Source organism: Phaseolus vulgaris, chromosome 8 (genome assembly GCF_051622355.1).
Source record: "Phaseolus vulgaris cultivar YP4 chromosome 8, ASM5162235v1, whole genome shotgun sequence".
In the NCBI taxonomy this organism is placed as follows: Eukaryota; Viridiplantae; Streptophyta; class Magnoliopsida; order Fabales; family Fabaceae; genus Phaseolus; species Phaseolus vulgaris.
In genome coordinates, this window is record NC_143505.1 from 6,394,594 (window position 1) to 6,408,674 (window position 14,081).

At 31.5% G+C, this 14,081-nt stretch overlaps 2 protein-coding genes across 2 annotated transcripts; one reads left to right on the top strand and one right to left on the bottom strand.

Annotated features, from left to right (window-relative positions):
* Positions 1 to 387: 387 nt before the first annotated feature.
* Positions 388 to 2,981, bottom strand: LOC137826955 (short-chain dehydrogenase/reductase 1). The gene is made up of 5 exons (XM_068633116.1): positions 2,746 to 2,981; positions 2,394 to 2,640; positions 1,546 to 1,587; positions 1,284 to 1,457; positions 388 to 1,187 (listed from the first exon to the last, which is right to left on the bottom strand). Exons 1-5 carry the CDS (start codon positions 2,763 to 2,765, stop codon positions 810 to 812), a joined length of 861 nt encoding a protein of 286 aa, XP_068489217.1. The 5' UTR covers positions 2,766 to 2,981; the 3' UTR covers positions 388 to 809.
* Positions 2,982 to 6,747: 3,766 nt separating this feature from the next.
* Positions 6,748 to 10,373, top strand: LOC150025362 (uncharacterized). The gene is made up of 6 exons (XM_090293632.1): positions 6,748 to 6,968; positions 7,074 to 7,818; positions 7,928 to 7,934; positions 8,363 to 9,035; positions 9,858 to 10,171; positions 10,345 to 10,373. The coding sequence occupies exons 1-6, from the start codon at positions 6,748 to 6,750 to the stop codon at positions 10,371 to 10,373; spliced, it is 1,989 nt and encodes a 662-aa protein (XP_090149758.1).
* The last annotated feature ends 3,708 nt before the right edge of the window (positions 10,374 to 14,081 follow it).

A 14,081-nucleotide genomic window follows, 5' to 3' on the forward strand; every position in this document is an offset into this window, starting at 1 on the left:
TGAAATTATGTTAAAATATATAGACTTAAAAAATATTTTTTGAATTTAACATTTTTACTAATACATATTATACGCATATCAATATTCGATACGTGTCAAACACAGAGACACACAATTTAAGAGACGTATCTGAAATTTATAGCATTTTATCATGTTAAATAAGAAATGTTAATTTCAACAAAATAGAAAAATAAACACGAATGGAAAAAATTAATTGAATTATAAAATATAAGAAAATAAATATAAGAAAGTATTCTAAATTTTTTAACATAATTCTGTATATAGAACTAAGTCTAGAGAAAACTTTTAAATTAATTAACAAAAAATATGGTGTAAAAATTGAGAAGAGATATACGGTCTAGTCATTAGACATGATAGACGATAATCACGTTAACCACAAACGATCATATAATCTAAACACTGTTAAACACATTCTGGTGGATGATCTGTTGTGTTTTTAGAATCAGAAGAACTTTGACCATACTAACTAAGTGTGGTGAATGTGAGAATCAATGTCTAACTAGCCTGTATTCTTCCGAAGTTATGAATCCACCATGGAAAAGAAAGAAACTATTTCATTGTTTTGAAGCAAAAGAACATGAAATATCCTCTCCTTAAAGGATTTCTCCTCTCATTACGAGTAAAATACTCATCCTACAAAAGAAGCAAAACAGAACCAACCCCTAACTGTTACTAATATTCTCTTCCTTCTCTTATTCTTAACACCTAAAAATGACACAAATATAATCAAGAGGCACATTCTCTCGTGTTTGTTCTTGAATCTGCATGGTTTATTCCTTTTTTATCACTCAAAAGTTTGACTTTTCTTGCCTGCTATAGAAGAGGCCAGAAGGGGAACCATTGGGAAGCAGTGCTAATCTCACAACACTAGCAGCACCTTGCTCAACGGATAAGAAGCCAGTGTTTCTGTTTATGTCTGTTTTCACAAAACCAGGACACACACAATTGATGCAAAAGTTTGGATACTTCTTGGCCAAAATCCTTGTGTATGAATTCATGGCTGCTTTTGAGACCATATAGGAAGACAAGAAGGTTGGCCAACCTTTGTTTCCGAATGAACCTTCTTTAAAGTCTTTCATAAACTCTTTCAGCACCTCATCTATTCTATCTTCTGTAAGATTTTCAGCATCATCAAACACCCCTTTAGCCAATTTGTTTGCTATCCCCTGAAACATCACCACAACACAATTTTTCCAATGTTGAGAGTTTGGAGACTTCATGTAAAATCATATCTCAAGAGAAAAATTAAGGCACTCTTGTACCTTTAACAACCCTGCTTGGGAGGAAACATTAACAATCCTAGGTGAGTTGGATAATTTCAAAAGGGGAAGAAATGCCTCAGTCGTTTCCTTTGCACCATAGTAGTTTGTTCTTAGGCACTTTTCTGCCATTTCATAAGTTTGAGTAAGTTCCCTCCAGTTAATTATTGATCCTTCCTGCATACATGTAGAAGAAACTCAGCTTCAAAAACTGCTCTACATAGACCATAAATCCCTTACATTAGGCAAAAGAATACACACTGACCATTTCATATGGGTTGACACCACTGATTCCTGCATTGTTCACCTATACAAGAATGTGGGATTTTTCAGAGGTTAAAATGATTCATTCATATAAAGTTAAAGGGAAACAAAGATGACTTTTAATCTAAATATTCCTCTAAGCATGAAGAAAGATTTATTTAAGTATATTTTTTATTGTTTTGTGTACAGTCATGAGTAATTATAAATGTTGATAAAAAACGATACAATATTTCAAGGTTTTAAAAGAGCATATTGCACTTTTGGACTCTTTACAGTCAACCTATATTCACTATAATTTCCACATCCTAGTAAGACAATGCACAAATAATCGAGTTTCAATTTTATTCGATTCTCAGCTTAGATTAGCTAGTTCTCGCAATTTTTTCATACCCTTTGTGTTAACCTTGCATTAATTTTGTGTTGATGGTAATCTTTTACTTACTTTTCAATGGTTTAAATTATCACAATTTTTCATTTGATTTGTCTATATATCTAGTTGTCTATGATCCTCCATTTAAGTGCTTAACTCAGTACAACAAAAAAGAAGACTAGAAGAGGGACAACATATAGGAAAGGGAAATATTTTACATAGACTGGACTGCAACTTTTTTGAAAATAGGAGAGAAAAACTCAGTGAGAGACCAAAAGTCATGTCTAAGTCAAGTCACAATCCATAAATTTACCATCTTATTTGGAGAAGGAAAAATAAGAAACATGTTATAGAATAGTTTAAGATTTTCATGTCTCTACATTAAGGATATAGAATGTCTCCAAATCATGTAATAATTCTAAAAAATAAGATATTGAAAATGAATTCCACTGCTGAGAATATTCAGCATGCCTTCTTACCAATATATCCAGTCTCCCAAACTGTGTGTTGACAAACTCTACTAGTGAATGAATACTAGCAGAGAGAGTGACATCAAGCTGGTGAAAAACCACCAACTCAGAGAGACCACATTCTTTCAATGTCTCAATGGCTTCATGGCCTCTTTTCTCATCTCTGGCAGCGAGCACCACCTTCACTCCATTTGAGGCCAACTGGTTAACAGTCTCCAATCCTATCCCTTTGTTTGCTCCAGTAACAACAGCATACCTGAAATCAAAAACCACAACCAGATGCTACAAATCAAGCTATAACATACAAAGAACATGGAATCTGAATCGTTGCATGTGGAAAATGTTGTGTCACTTGACTAACCTTGGTTTTGGCTCTGTCATAGATGCTGAAATGGATTGCTTAAGGAGAGAGATGAATATGTATAAAAAAAAGGTTGTAGAGGTGTAATTTTCTCAAAACAAAAAGAAAGAAATGGCGGCTAGTCAAATGGGTTAGTTGTGCTGTTACTAGTTACTGCTGCTGTTGTTGTTGTTTATTCCACAGCATCATTGTTCTAGATATGAAAAAAATTGTTTGTGTTTGTTGCACAGTGGTGCATGATGAAATGGAATACTAGATGGTATTGTTAACTGGAGTGGCCACAACATGTGTGAAGAAAGAGACAATGCAAAAATCCAAAGAATGCTTCACCTAATCTAGCATGGACATTCTCATGTGGTCCATATCAAGTAAAATAATTTCTCATGGTATAACTCTTACCTTCATTCACATGTAAATTTAAATTGAATAGCCATGTTTAGGATTTAGGGTTAGGTGTCCTAATCCAAACTAAAGATATTGAATTTTTTATACCATTTAGAACTCTCAGTTTTTCTAACCTATTCCAACCATGTTTTTTAAGAAAAGTTATTTAAAAAAAAATCTAGAGATTGTAATATTTAAAAATATTAAAGAAAACAATGAATTAACTCCTAACTTAAATCAATTAAGGAAATAATGAATATATAAATTAATGAAATTAATTAATCATTAAGTATCAGAATAATATTTAAACGAATTAATAAGGTAAAAATTTATAAATTAATGGGTTAATGAATTAAAATTAATAAATAGTTGAAACGATAAGGAATGAATAGTGAAATAATTTTAAAAAGGAAAACAAAAATTTAAAGAAAAAAATTATTAAAATAGCACAGAAATAGAGATTTTGTACTTGTCTCTGAAGTCAATATTTAACATTTCGGTAATTATTCTGTAAAAACAATTGTGTGAGTAAGAAAATAAATTCAGTATACAATGTAAGTTATTGAATTAGAACAAATAATGTAAACAGACAAAATAAATATTGAAAATATTATTGAGATTTAAAGACATTTTTAGTTCGTATATATTAAGGATTGTTGTCCTTAGTTTAGATTCTTCTCATTCAAACAGAATTACCTCAATATTGTCATTATACATTAAATTATATATATATATATATATTATTTTATTTTATTAGTTTTTTTAAAAAATTAGTGTAATTTAAAATTGAATTTCAGCAAACAAACAATTTTTTTTAATTACAAAATTGAGTTACTTTAATAATATAAAAAAAATATAAGTAAATTATTAAAAAAATATCAAATTAAATCTAATTTATAGGGTAAAAAGGTAAATTGATAAAACTCTAAAATCTGAAAGTTAAAATCGATAAAAACTTTAACCGGAAAATTAAATCTCATAAGTTAACTACATGTCTATTTATACGATCTACTCAATTCTGAAATTAACAAAAAAATATGATTTTAAATTGTAATAGTTTTGGAAAAAAAATCATTATTATCTTTTACGTTGAATCATTTAAAAAAAATTACGACTACTATATTGAATTTTTTTTAAAAGAATTAAGAATACACTGAACTATTTTAAAAATTTAGAATCAAAATTAACTTGTTAAAAAAAATTAGGAACGATATTAAATTTTTTAAAATCTATGAAATAAAATTGATTTTTGAGTATTAATATATAAAAAGAAGTTAATTAATTCTATTATTTATGATGACCTTCAAAGAAAGATAATGATAATCATATCTTAAAAACTTAATAAACTTATACAACTACTTGATAGTCATTATTTTATCACTTTTTGTATGAGTCAAAATATTACTTTTCTAAACATAAATGTTTACCTAATTATTTACATGTACATGAGTGAATCTCATAATTATGTTTAATTAATTATATAACAAACATGATTATTTTTAATTTATGTAAAACAAATTAAAAGTTATAACTATTTCATTAAAAAATCCACGAACAACATTTTCCTCAATTTCTAAACACATAAAAATCCTCAACCTAACTGAAATATCAAATTGCATAATTATACCTAACATTAAAGCTTTTATAATTTTTGTTTTACATAAATAATCTTCTTTTCTATTTATACATTTTTTTTTATCCCTATATGTGTCTCTTATAATTATTTTAAAAACATTATATTGATATATTTTTATATTACATTAAATTTTTATATTTGGAAAACATCACTATGTTACAAGAGAAATCAATGTAAATATTAGAAAAACATACTTTTTATATAATTCTACAAAACTTTAAGGTGGTTAATTTACTTTGTATATTTTTAATAGTCTAGTTTGACTGGTTTATTGTAAAACATGAATAAGATTGAATTTAATATCTCCATCAAGTTTCATTTTAATCTTTCACTTTCTTTCATTACAATCTTCTAGAAGGAGTACCACACACATGTCATACATTAATTGTCTGAATTCAGCAAAAACTGTCCCTTCTGAATTTTTTTATGCTTAAACTGCAATTAGAAGTTTTTTATTGTTCAATGGTAAGTAGAGTGACTTAAAAACTATTGTTGGTCAATTCAGGCAACTTCTAATACTTCAAAGATTGAGATCATTCTCAATATACTATATTTATGTGTCACTTTCTTTAAACTTTTTATTATTATTATTATTATTTTTTAACAAGAGACGTGGAGCCTGGGAAACAAACCACTCTCATGTATCAATCTTATTTGTTAGCAACTCAATGTGGTAATTTGTTTTTCAAAGTTATACAAAATAAAATATACAATTAAAAAAATGTAGATATAAGATATATAACATTCTCCGATCATGATGCAAATCCAAAATTAAATGAGGTTAATTTGACTCAATCACCTAAACATAACATTCCACATCATTAATTTGAGTTAGGTTAAACAAACTATTACTTACTATTATTTAACTGCTTTTATGTTATAACTATGGGTGTCTTTTTTGCATAATATTTATCTCATTATAAGTTTAACGGGAATATTAATAATACTACTTTACCTCTTAAGTTTTGGGTGAGTCGTTTATTGTTTATATTATTAATGTTCTGCCAACAAATATTTTGCATAGATATATTTTCGGAAATGTTATTTTATAGGCATATTTGATTATAATTTCTTAAAAAGTATGATAGGAAATTTATCACTATCTATATTGTGTGTATGTTGGAACCAATCTCGTCTCATGGGCTTTACACAAGCAACAAGTTGCATCACGCATACGATATTGAAATTGAATAATACAACATCGGTGTTTTACTTTTTTAAGATCACTTAAGCTTTGTTTCATTACGTTAATATAGTATAGTGATACTGTTGTAAAACGAAGTGATATTGTAAAATATCTTAAAAACAATTGTGAACCCACGTGCCTAGAGTTGCGGAAGATTTTGGAGGAAGTTGATTGAAGATGTCAAATGCTGTTATGAGTGCAACAAGAAAATAAATTAGGTGCAACAGCAAATTGAAATCAGCTATGGAGATGGAAAATATCTTTGCTTCCTATCCCTATATAAAGAGGGGTTCCATCCTCTCCAAATGCACATCTCTCTCATTCACTCTCTTCATCTTCTTCACCCACCGTGAAGCTTCTTTTCTTCTCTCTTTTTCCACTTTCTCTCTCCTCATTTACTTTATTATATTTTTAAGTTTTATATTGGGTTCCATTGGGTATTACTCTTTTAAAGAGTAACTTGCTAGTTCTGATCCTCGGAAATATCCGGAAAGTTCCTGTTGTATCCTGGGGGACTTACGCAATACACCGCGGATAAGTCCTTACGGACAGTGATTACTCACGCCTCGGGAAACCTTTTATTTTGTGTTCGTTTTAAAGTCAAATACTTCAACAATTGTAAGGACTTATGGCTGAAAATCCGAACAACAACGACAACACTGCTCCGGAAACATCAAATGTTGTTTCCGCAACGCAAACCATTTTTGCGAAACCTTTTCCGGACGTCTCCAAAATTGAAGTCTTCACCGGTCAGAACTTCTGACGTTGGCAAGAATGCGTGTCCACCCTATTGGACATGTACGGAGTTGCTCATGCACTTACAACTGCCAAACCCGACTCAACCACGGCTGCGAAACAAGTTGACGACTGGATCCATGCAAATAAGGTATGCCGTCACACTTTACTCAGTGTGTTATCTAACGATCTGTTCGATGTTTATGCTTTTTATAAGAATGCAAAAGATATTTGGGATTCTCTTATCCTCAAATATACTGCCGAAGACATCGTCAGACAAAGGTTCGTAATTGTAAAATACTATCGCTGGGAGATGATCGAAGGCAAAAACATCAAAATCCAAATAAACGAATATCACAAGCTGATTGAAGATATCAAAACTGAAAGCATAAAATTGCCAGATGAATTCGTGTCCGAACTCTTGATCGAAAAGCTTTCGCAGTCTTGGACGGATTACAAACAACAACTGAAGCACAGACAGAAACAAATGTCTCTATCAGATTTGATCACCCACATCATCAGTGAAGACACAAACAGGAAGGAGTGCGCTGCTACAAAGGCCAAAGCTTTGTCTGCCAAAGCAAATGTGATAGAAGACAAACCAGCTCCAAAAAGGTACGAGAAAAAATTTGATCACAAAAAGAAACCTAATAACAAATTCTCTCGTCCCAGTGGAACTAACCCCACTTTCAAGAAAAAAGGTAATTGCTTTGTCTGTGGAAAGCCAGGCCATCATGCACCTCAGTGCAGACATAGGGCTAAAAACGACTATCCTCCTAAGGCAAATCTAGCCGAAGGGGAAGATACTATTGTGGCAGTCATTTCACAAGTAAACCTTGTGACAAATGTGAGCAAATGGGTGGTAGACTCTGGGGCTACCAGACACATCTGTGCAAACAGAAATGTGTTCACCTCCTACACAAGTGTGGGGGATGGAAAAGAACAAGTATATCTCGGTGACTCCAGGACAACTCCTGTCCTAGGAAAAGGAAAAGTTCTTCTGAAGCTCACATCTGGTAAAACTCTAGCTTTGAATGATGTGCTACATGTGCCATCAATTAGAGTTAATTTGGTCTCTGTGGCATTACTAAGCAAAGTTGGGGTTAAAGTGTCATTTGAATCTGACAAGATTGTTATGACAAAAAACAATGTTTTTGTGGGAAAGGGATATTGTGATCAAGGCCTTTTTGTATTAAACATTTCTGAAATTATGAATGAATCTAAATCTTCTGCTTATATAGTTGACTCGTATGATATATGGCATGCTAGATTAGGACATGTGAATTCTTCGTATGTTATAAAATTGCAACGACTAGGATTAATCAACATGCATGACAAACAAAGTAGTAAATGTGATGTATGCGTAGAATCTAAAATAACGAAGAAAACATGTCACTCTGTAGAACGTCAAACTGAAATTCTTGGTTTAATTCATACCGACCTTGCTGATTTAAAACAAACCATGTCTAGAGGTGGTAAAAATTATTTTGTAACCTTTATAGATGATTTTTCTAGATACACCAAAGTGTATTTAATTAAACATAAGGATGAAGCCTTTGATATGTTTTTAACTTATAAAGCGGAAGTAGAAAATCAACTTAATAAGAAAATTAAGAGAATTAGATCAGATAGAGGTGGTGAATATGTTTTATTTAATGACTATTGTGTAAAAGAAGGTATTATTCATGAAGTAACCCCACCATATTCACCTGAGTCTAATGGAGTAGCTGAAAGGAAAAATAAGACTCTTAAAGAAATGATGAATGTCATGCTTATTAGTTCTAATGCTCCTGATAATTTATGGGGTGAATCTCTGCTTACTGCGTGTTTTTTACAAAATAGGATACCACATAGGAAAACTGGTAAAACACCCTATGAGTTGTGGAAAGGTTATCAACCTAATTTGAAATACCTAAGAGTGTGGGGGAGTTTGGCTAAAGTGATGTTACCTGATCCTAAGAAAAGGAAAATAGGCTCTAAAACATCTGATTGTATGTTCTTAGGATATGCAGAACATAGTGTTGCCTATAGGTTTCTAGTTCTTAATAGTGACATAATTGAACGCAACACTATAGTAGAGACAAAAAGCGCTGAGTTCTTTGAACACATCTTTCCGCTAAAGAGTAGTGGTACATCTGAACAACCTATAGATAGTGTTAGTGATACCTTGAGTGAGGATGTTAGAAGAAGTAAAAGACAGAGAAAGGAAACATCTTTTGGAAATGACTTTTATACTTATCTAGTTGAGAATGATCCAATAAGTTTTGTAGAAGCTACTAGTGCTCCTGATGCTAAACATTGGGATAAGGCCATTAAAACAGAGCTTGAATCAATTAAGAAAAATAATACGTGGACCTTAGTAGATCTGCCTAAAGGAGCAAAACCCATTGGTTGTAAGTGGATCTTTAAGAAGAAGTATCATCCTGATGGATCCATAGAGAAATATAAGGCAAGATTAGTTGCTAAAGGGTTTACTCAAAAACATAACATAGATTACTTTGATACTTTTGCACCTGTTACTAGGATTTCCTCTATTCGTGTATTGCTAGCCTTAGCATCTATCCATAAATTAGTAATTCACCAAATGGATGTTAAAACTGCTTTTCTGAATGGTGAATTAGAAGAGGAAATTTATATGACTCAACCTGAAGGTTGTGTAGTCCTAGGTCAAAAGGAAAAAGTATGCAAACTTTTAAAATCTTTGTATGGTTTGAAACAAGCACCAAAACAATGGCATGAAAAACTTGATAATGTTTTACTTTGTGAGGGTTTTTCTACCAATGATGCTGATAAATGTGTGTATTCTAGATCTGAGAATGGTGAATATGTCATTATATGTTTGTATGTGGATGACATGCTAATTTTTGGTACATGCAATGATATAGTTTTTAAAACAAAATTGTTTCTTGGATCTAAGTTTGAGATGAAAGACATGGGTGAAGCAAGTGTGATTCTAGGAGTTAAAATCATAAGGAAGGGAGATAGTATATTACTATCCCAAGAAAAATACACTGAGAAACTTCTAAAGAAGTTTGGTTACTATGACTTTAAGTCAGTGAGTACCCCTTATGATGTTAACTCTAAATTAAAGAAGAACAGAGGAGAATCTATTTCTCAAACTCAGTATGCCCAGATAATTGGGAGCTTATTGCATTTAATGAGCTTTTCTAGACTAGATATTGCTTATGCAGTAGGTAGATTGAATAGATACACTCAATGTCCTAGTCAGGATCATTGGGAAGCACTTGCGAGACTCATGAAATACTTGAGAGGTACAATGGATTATGCCATTGAATATAGTGGATTTCCCGCTGTGCTAGAAAGGTACAGTGATGCTAACTGGATCTCTGATTCAGATGAGACAAAATCCACTAGTGGTTATGTATTTACACTTGGGGGTGGTGCAGTTACATGGAGATCAGCCAGGCAAACTATTATCGCAAGATCAACAATGGAATCTGAGTTTGTTGCTCTAGAAATGGCTGGTAGTGAAGCTGAGTGGTTGAAAAACTTCTTAGCAAACATTCCTTTAGGAATGAAACCAACCCCATCTGTATCAATGCATTGTGATTGCCAATCGGCAATAGCTATAGCTAAAAATAAAAGCTATAATGGAAAGAATAGACATATACAATTGAGACACAATTTGGTGAAACAGCTGTTAAAGAGTGGAACGATTTCTATTGACTATGTCAAGTCAGAATGGAATCTGGCAGATCCTCTGAAAAAACCCCTAGGGAGAAAAATGATTTTAGAAACATCGAGGGGAATGGGACTTAAGCCACTTGCAAACAAACAAGTGATGGAAACCCAACCTTTGTGATTGGAGATCCCATGAATAAGGTTCATATGGGTAAAAACAAGTCACTTGTTAGTTCTGCTAGCACTAATATTGATTTTAAATCAATTTTGTCCATTCCTATGGTGTGTGTGAAAGTGCTAGATACTGCATTATCGAGAGGATAAACTTTGTGGTTAAAATTCAGAGGTAAAAGAGTTTTAACGATTTACAAAGTTTTAATGATTTTCATATCCCTTATGGGTGGTGTATAATTTGCAGTATACACTTGATGAAATCACCTATATGAGTGTCAAGTGGGGCCGCTTGCATGAGATCTTGGCAAGATCTCTATAGCACTCATGAATACCGGGCACGCGCATGGCCTAGTAGCGCAACACATCGATAACAACAAGTAATGTGGGGGTGTATTGTGATTTATAAACCTCTAACACATACTAAGTGTCTTGGTTCATATAGCTTGCTATACCAACTACACTATGTGTTACGTTCATCAATCTAAGACTGGTTCATATAGCTTGCTATACCAGATCTGATGCATTACATCTTAGATGAACCCAAAATTTATTTATTTATTTTTTTTCTCTTTATCTTTATCCTTTGCAATATGTGGGGGATTGTTGTAAAACGAAGTAGATATTGCAAAATATCTTAAAAACAATTGTGAACCCACGTGCCTAGAGTTGCGGAAGATTTTGGAGGAAGTTGATTGAAGATGTCAAATGCTGTTATGAGTGCAACAAGAAAATAAATTAGGTGCAACAGCAAATTGAAATCAGCTATGGAGATGGAAAATATCTTTGCTTCCTATCCCTATATAAAGAGGGGTTCCATCCTCTCCAAGTGCACATCTCTCTCATTCACTCTCTTCATCTTCTTCACCCACCGTGAAGCTTCTTTTCTTCTCTCTTTTTCCACTTTCTCTCTCCTCATTTACTTTATTATATTTTTAAGTTTTATATTGGGTTCCATTGGGTATTACTCTTTTAAAGAGTAACTTGCTAGTTCTGATCCTCGGAAATATCCGGGAAGTTCCTGTTGTATCCTGGGGGACTTACGCAATACACCGCGGATAAGTCCTTACGGACAGTGATTACTCACGCCTCGGGAAACCTTTTATTTTGTGTTCGTTTTAAAGCCAAATACTTCAACATCAAGAGTCGAAATTTAGGACAATTTATATACTTCTTCCTCCTCCAATCATTGAGACGCCTTTTAAGGACAAAACCGTGACGAAGTATCAACTTCTAAAGTGGACAATAACTCAGATGCGGTGATTGACCTTAGCGATGCTACCTCTCGGACTTGAGGTTGGAACAATGACGCGATTTTTGGAAATGAAAATGTGTCTTAAGCCCTTCAACTAGGGGAATCCACTCCCCTTAGACCTCGACCGTGGAGTTTGTTTCGGTACACCAATATAGTCTCACATCGCGCTCAGAAGTCGAGACTAAAGATAATTTATATATTCATTCCTCCTCCAACTCATTGAGGCGTCTAATATGTCCTAAGCCCTTTAGCTAGGGAGAATCCACTCTCCTTAAACCGGGAGACTTCTATACTATTTAAAAAAAAAGAGAATAATGTATTATGTATAACTATCATGTATTTAAGGTGATGTTACTTATTAATGTTATTTTTATTTCATTAGATGTTATCATTATAAAGTTTCATATAAACTAGGGTTAGATTGTTGTTTTGGTAACTTGTCACCAAGACAGGGATATATCTAATAAAGAGAAGTACTTCTAACATTGTTTAACATATTTTTTACACACTCTGTTGATGACTAAAATTATTTAAATCACAAAAAATTATAAATCCCAATTTTTGTTTGATAAATCTAATTTATGTTTTTGTAAATTTCAATAGTAAAAAAATGTATTTAAAAACATCGTAAAATGGTGTTATTGTATACCATTTACATTTTCTAATTTGAACTTAAACAGAACTCAACGATAAGAATTACAACATGAAAGTCTAATCTCATATTTGTAAGAGTCTAAGTTTAATCAAAAGAAAAGTGATACACTCTTTTATGTGGTATTTTCTACTAATCAGGTTTTATTTAGAATTATAATATAAGATATATTAAATTAAATAATAAATAAAACTTATATCAATAGAAGTTTATAAATTTTCACCAGAAGTTTAAATCAATAGATCTTGTTGGAGAAATTAAAGTTACCTAATAGTCCAAAAAATTAGCATTGAGAAATTAAAATAATTGGATAGTAAAATGTTAGAAGACTACCTTAACATTATACAATTTACATATTTAATTACATGAGAAAACTTATTCTTTTCCAAAGTCATATATATACTAATAGAATATTCTTAATCACTCAACAAAAAGGAAACTGTTAAAGTTCAAATTTATAAAATTTTATTTAAGAATAATAATGTCACAACAGATATTGAGTATATTGACCTTATTATTAATTGAAAAAAATGCTAAAAAACATAGATTTCAATAATTTAATAGATAATTTTGTATACCAGAAAATCTTTTAAAAAAAAAGGTAAACTTTGAACAAAAATATAATAGTTATTATTAACACTTTATATAAGTGTTATAATTTTGTAAAAGTCTCAACTCATCTCATTAAACCTAAAGTATACATGAGATAATTCAAATCTCAATATTCTTCCATCAATCATTATAAATTTAAAAGAATGTATTGGGGTTAAAAACAAAAGCCGAACTGCATTATGTTTTTTTCTTGGTCTAACCTTCATAAAGAAAATAATGTTTGGGTCTCTATTGATCTATCATAGTGCTTTCTCTTCCTGCAGCCAATAAATTTGAACTTGTATCCTATCACATTAAAAATGACAAAAACATTCTTTTTAGTTTTTAAATAGGAGTGGGGTGTGAATGTATTTCAGATTTATTATTTTGGAATATAATTTTAGATTTGGGTTTCTGGAATATCTTTCTGCATTAGATTTTCTGCAACAATTTCATAGAAAAACAATTTCATGGAATTTCAAAAATTGATGCGGTAGAAGTTAAAATTGATTGGGTGCTGGAAGCAAAAGCCATATTCTAAAGATTCGGCTTGATCAACATGATAATTGGGTTTAACGTGGATGTATGTTTAATAGATTCCTTAGTTCTTTTACTTCCTACACTCCCTATTTTTAAACTTGCACCAAGATAATTAGGTGAAATGACCAAATTACGCTTCACCCTCACTGCACCCCACCACCGTTGTCAGCATCAGTGTCACCGCTCCTCCACCATGACTTTTGTAGTTAGAAGAAGAAAAGCAAAAAAAAAAAAAAAAAATCATTCCAGAAATGTAGGATGAAAAACTTGTTCCGAAAAACTGATTATGAAAAATGGATTCTGGAAGACATTATATACATTTTGAAATTCTGTTATGAAAATCTTCTTCCAAAAAATTTGTTTCAAAGAGCTTATTTCAGAATGTATTCCATATTTTCCAAAAATCTTGTTATGAAAATCTTATTATATATTGGAAAACATTTTTCAAAATGTATTTCATAAATTTCAGAAAATGCGTTTAAAAAAAACATCCAAAAAGGACAATCCAGAAATTACTTTAAAAAAAAGTAAAATAATCATTTAA

Bases quoted from the DNA above. Each gene is read 5' to 3' on its own strand.
- LOC137826955 (XM_068633116.1), bottom strand. From the start codon at position 2,765: ATGACAGAGCCAAAACCAAG. The intron at 1,458-1,545 runs GTCAGTGTGTAT...ACATGTATGCAG, and splicing joins GTGTCAACCCATATGAAATG to GAAGGATCAATAATTAACTG. The intron at 1,188-1,283 runs GTACAAGAGTGC...GTGATGTTTCAG, and splicing joins CCCAAGCAGGGTTGTTAAAG to GGGATAGCAAACAAATTGGC.
- LOC150025362 (XM_090293632.1), top strand. From the start codon at position 6,748: ATGTACGGAGTTGCTCATGCACTTACAACTGCCAAACCCGACTCAACC. The intron at 6,969-7,073 runs GTTCGTAATTGT...CAAAACTGAAAG, and splicing joins GAAGACATCGTCAGACAAAG to CATAAAATTGCCAGATGAAT. The intron at 10,172-10,344 runs GTAGTGAAGCTG...TTGGTGAAACAG, and splicing joins TGTTGCTCTAGAAATGGCTG to CTGTTAAAGAGTGGAACGAT.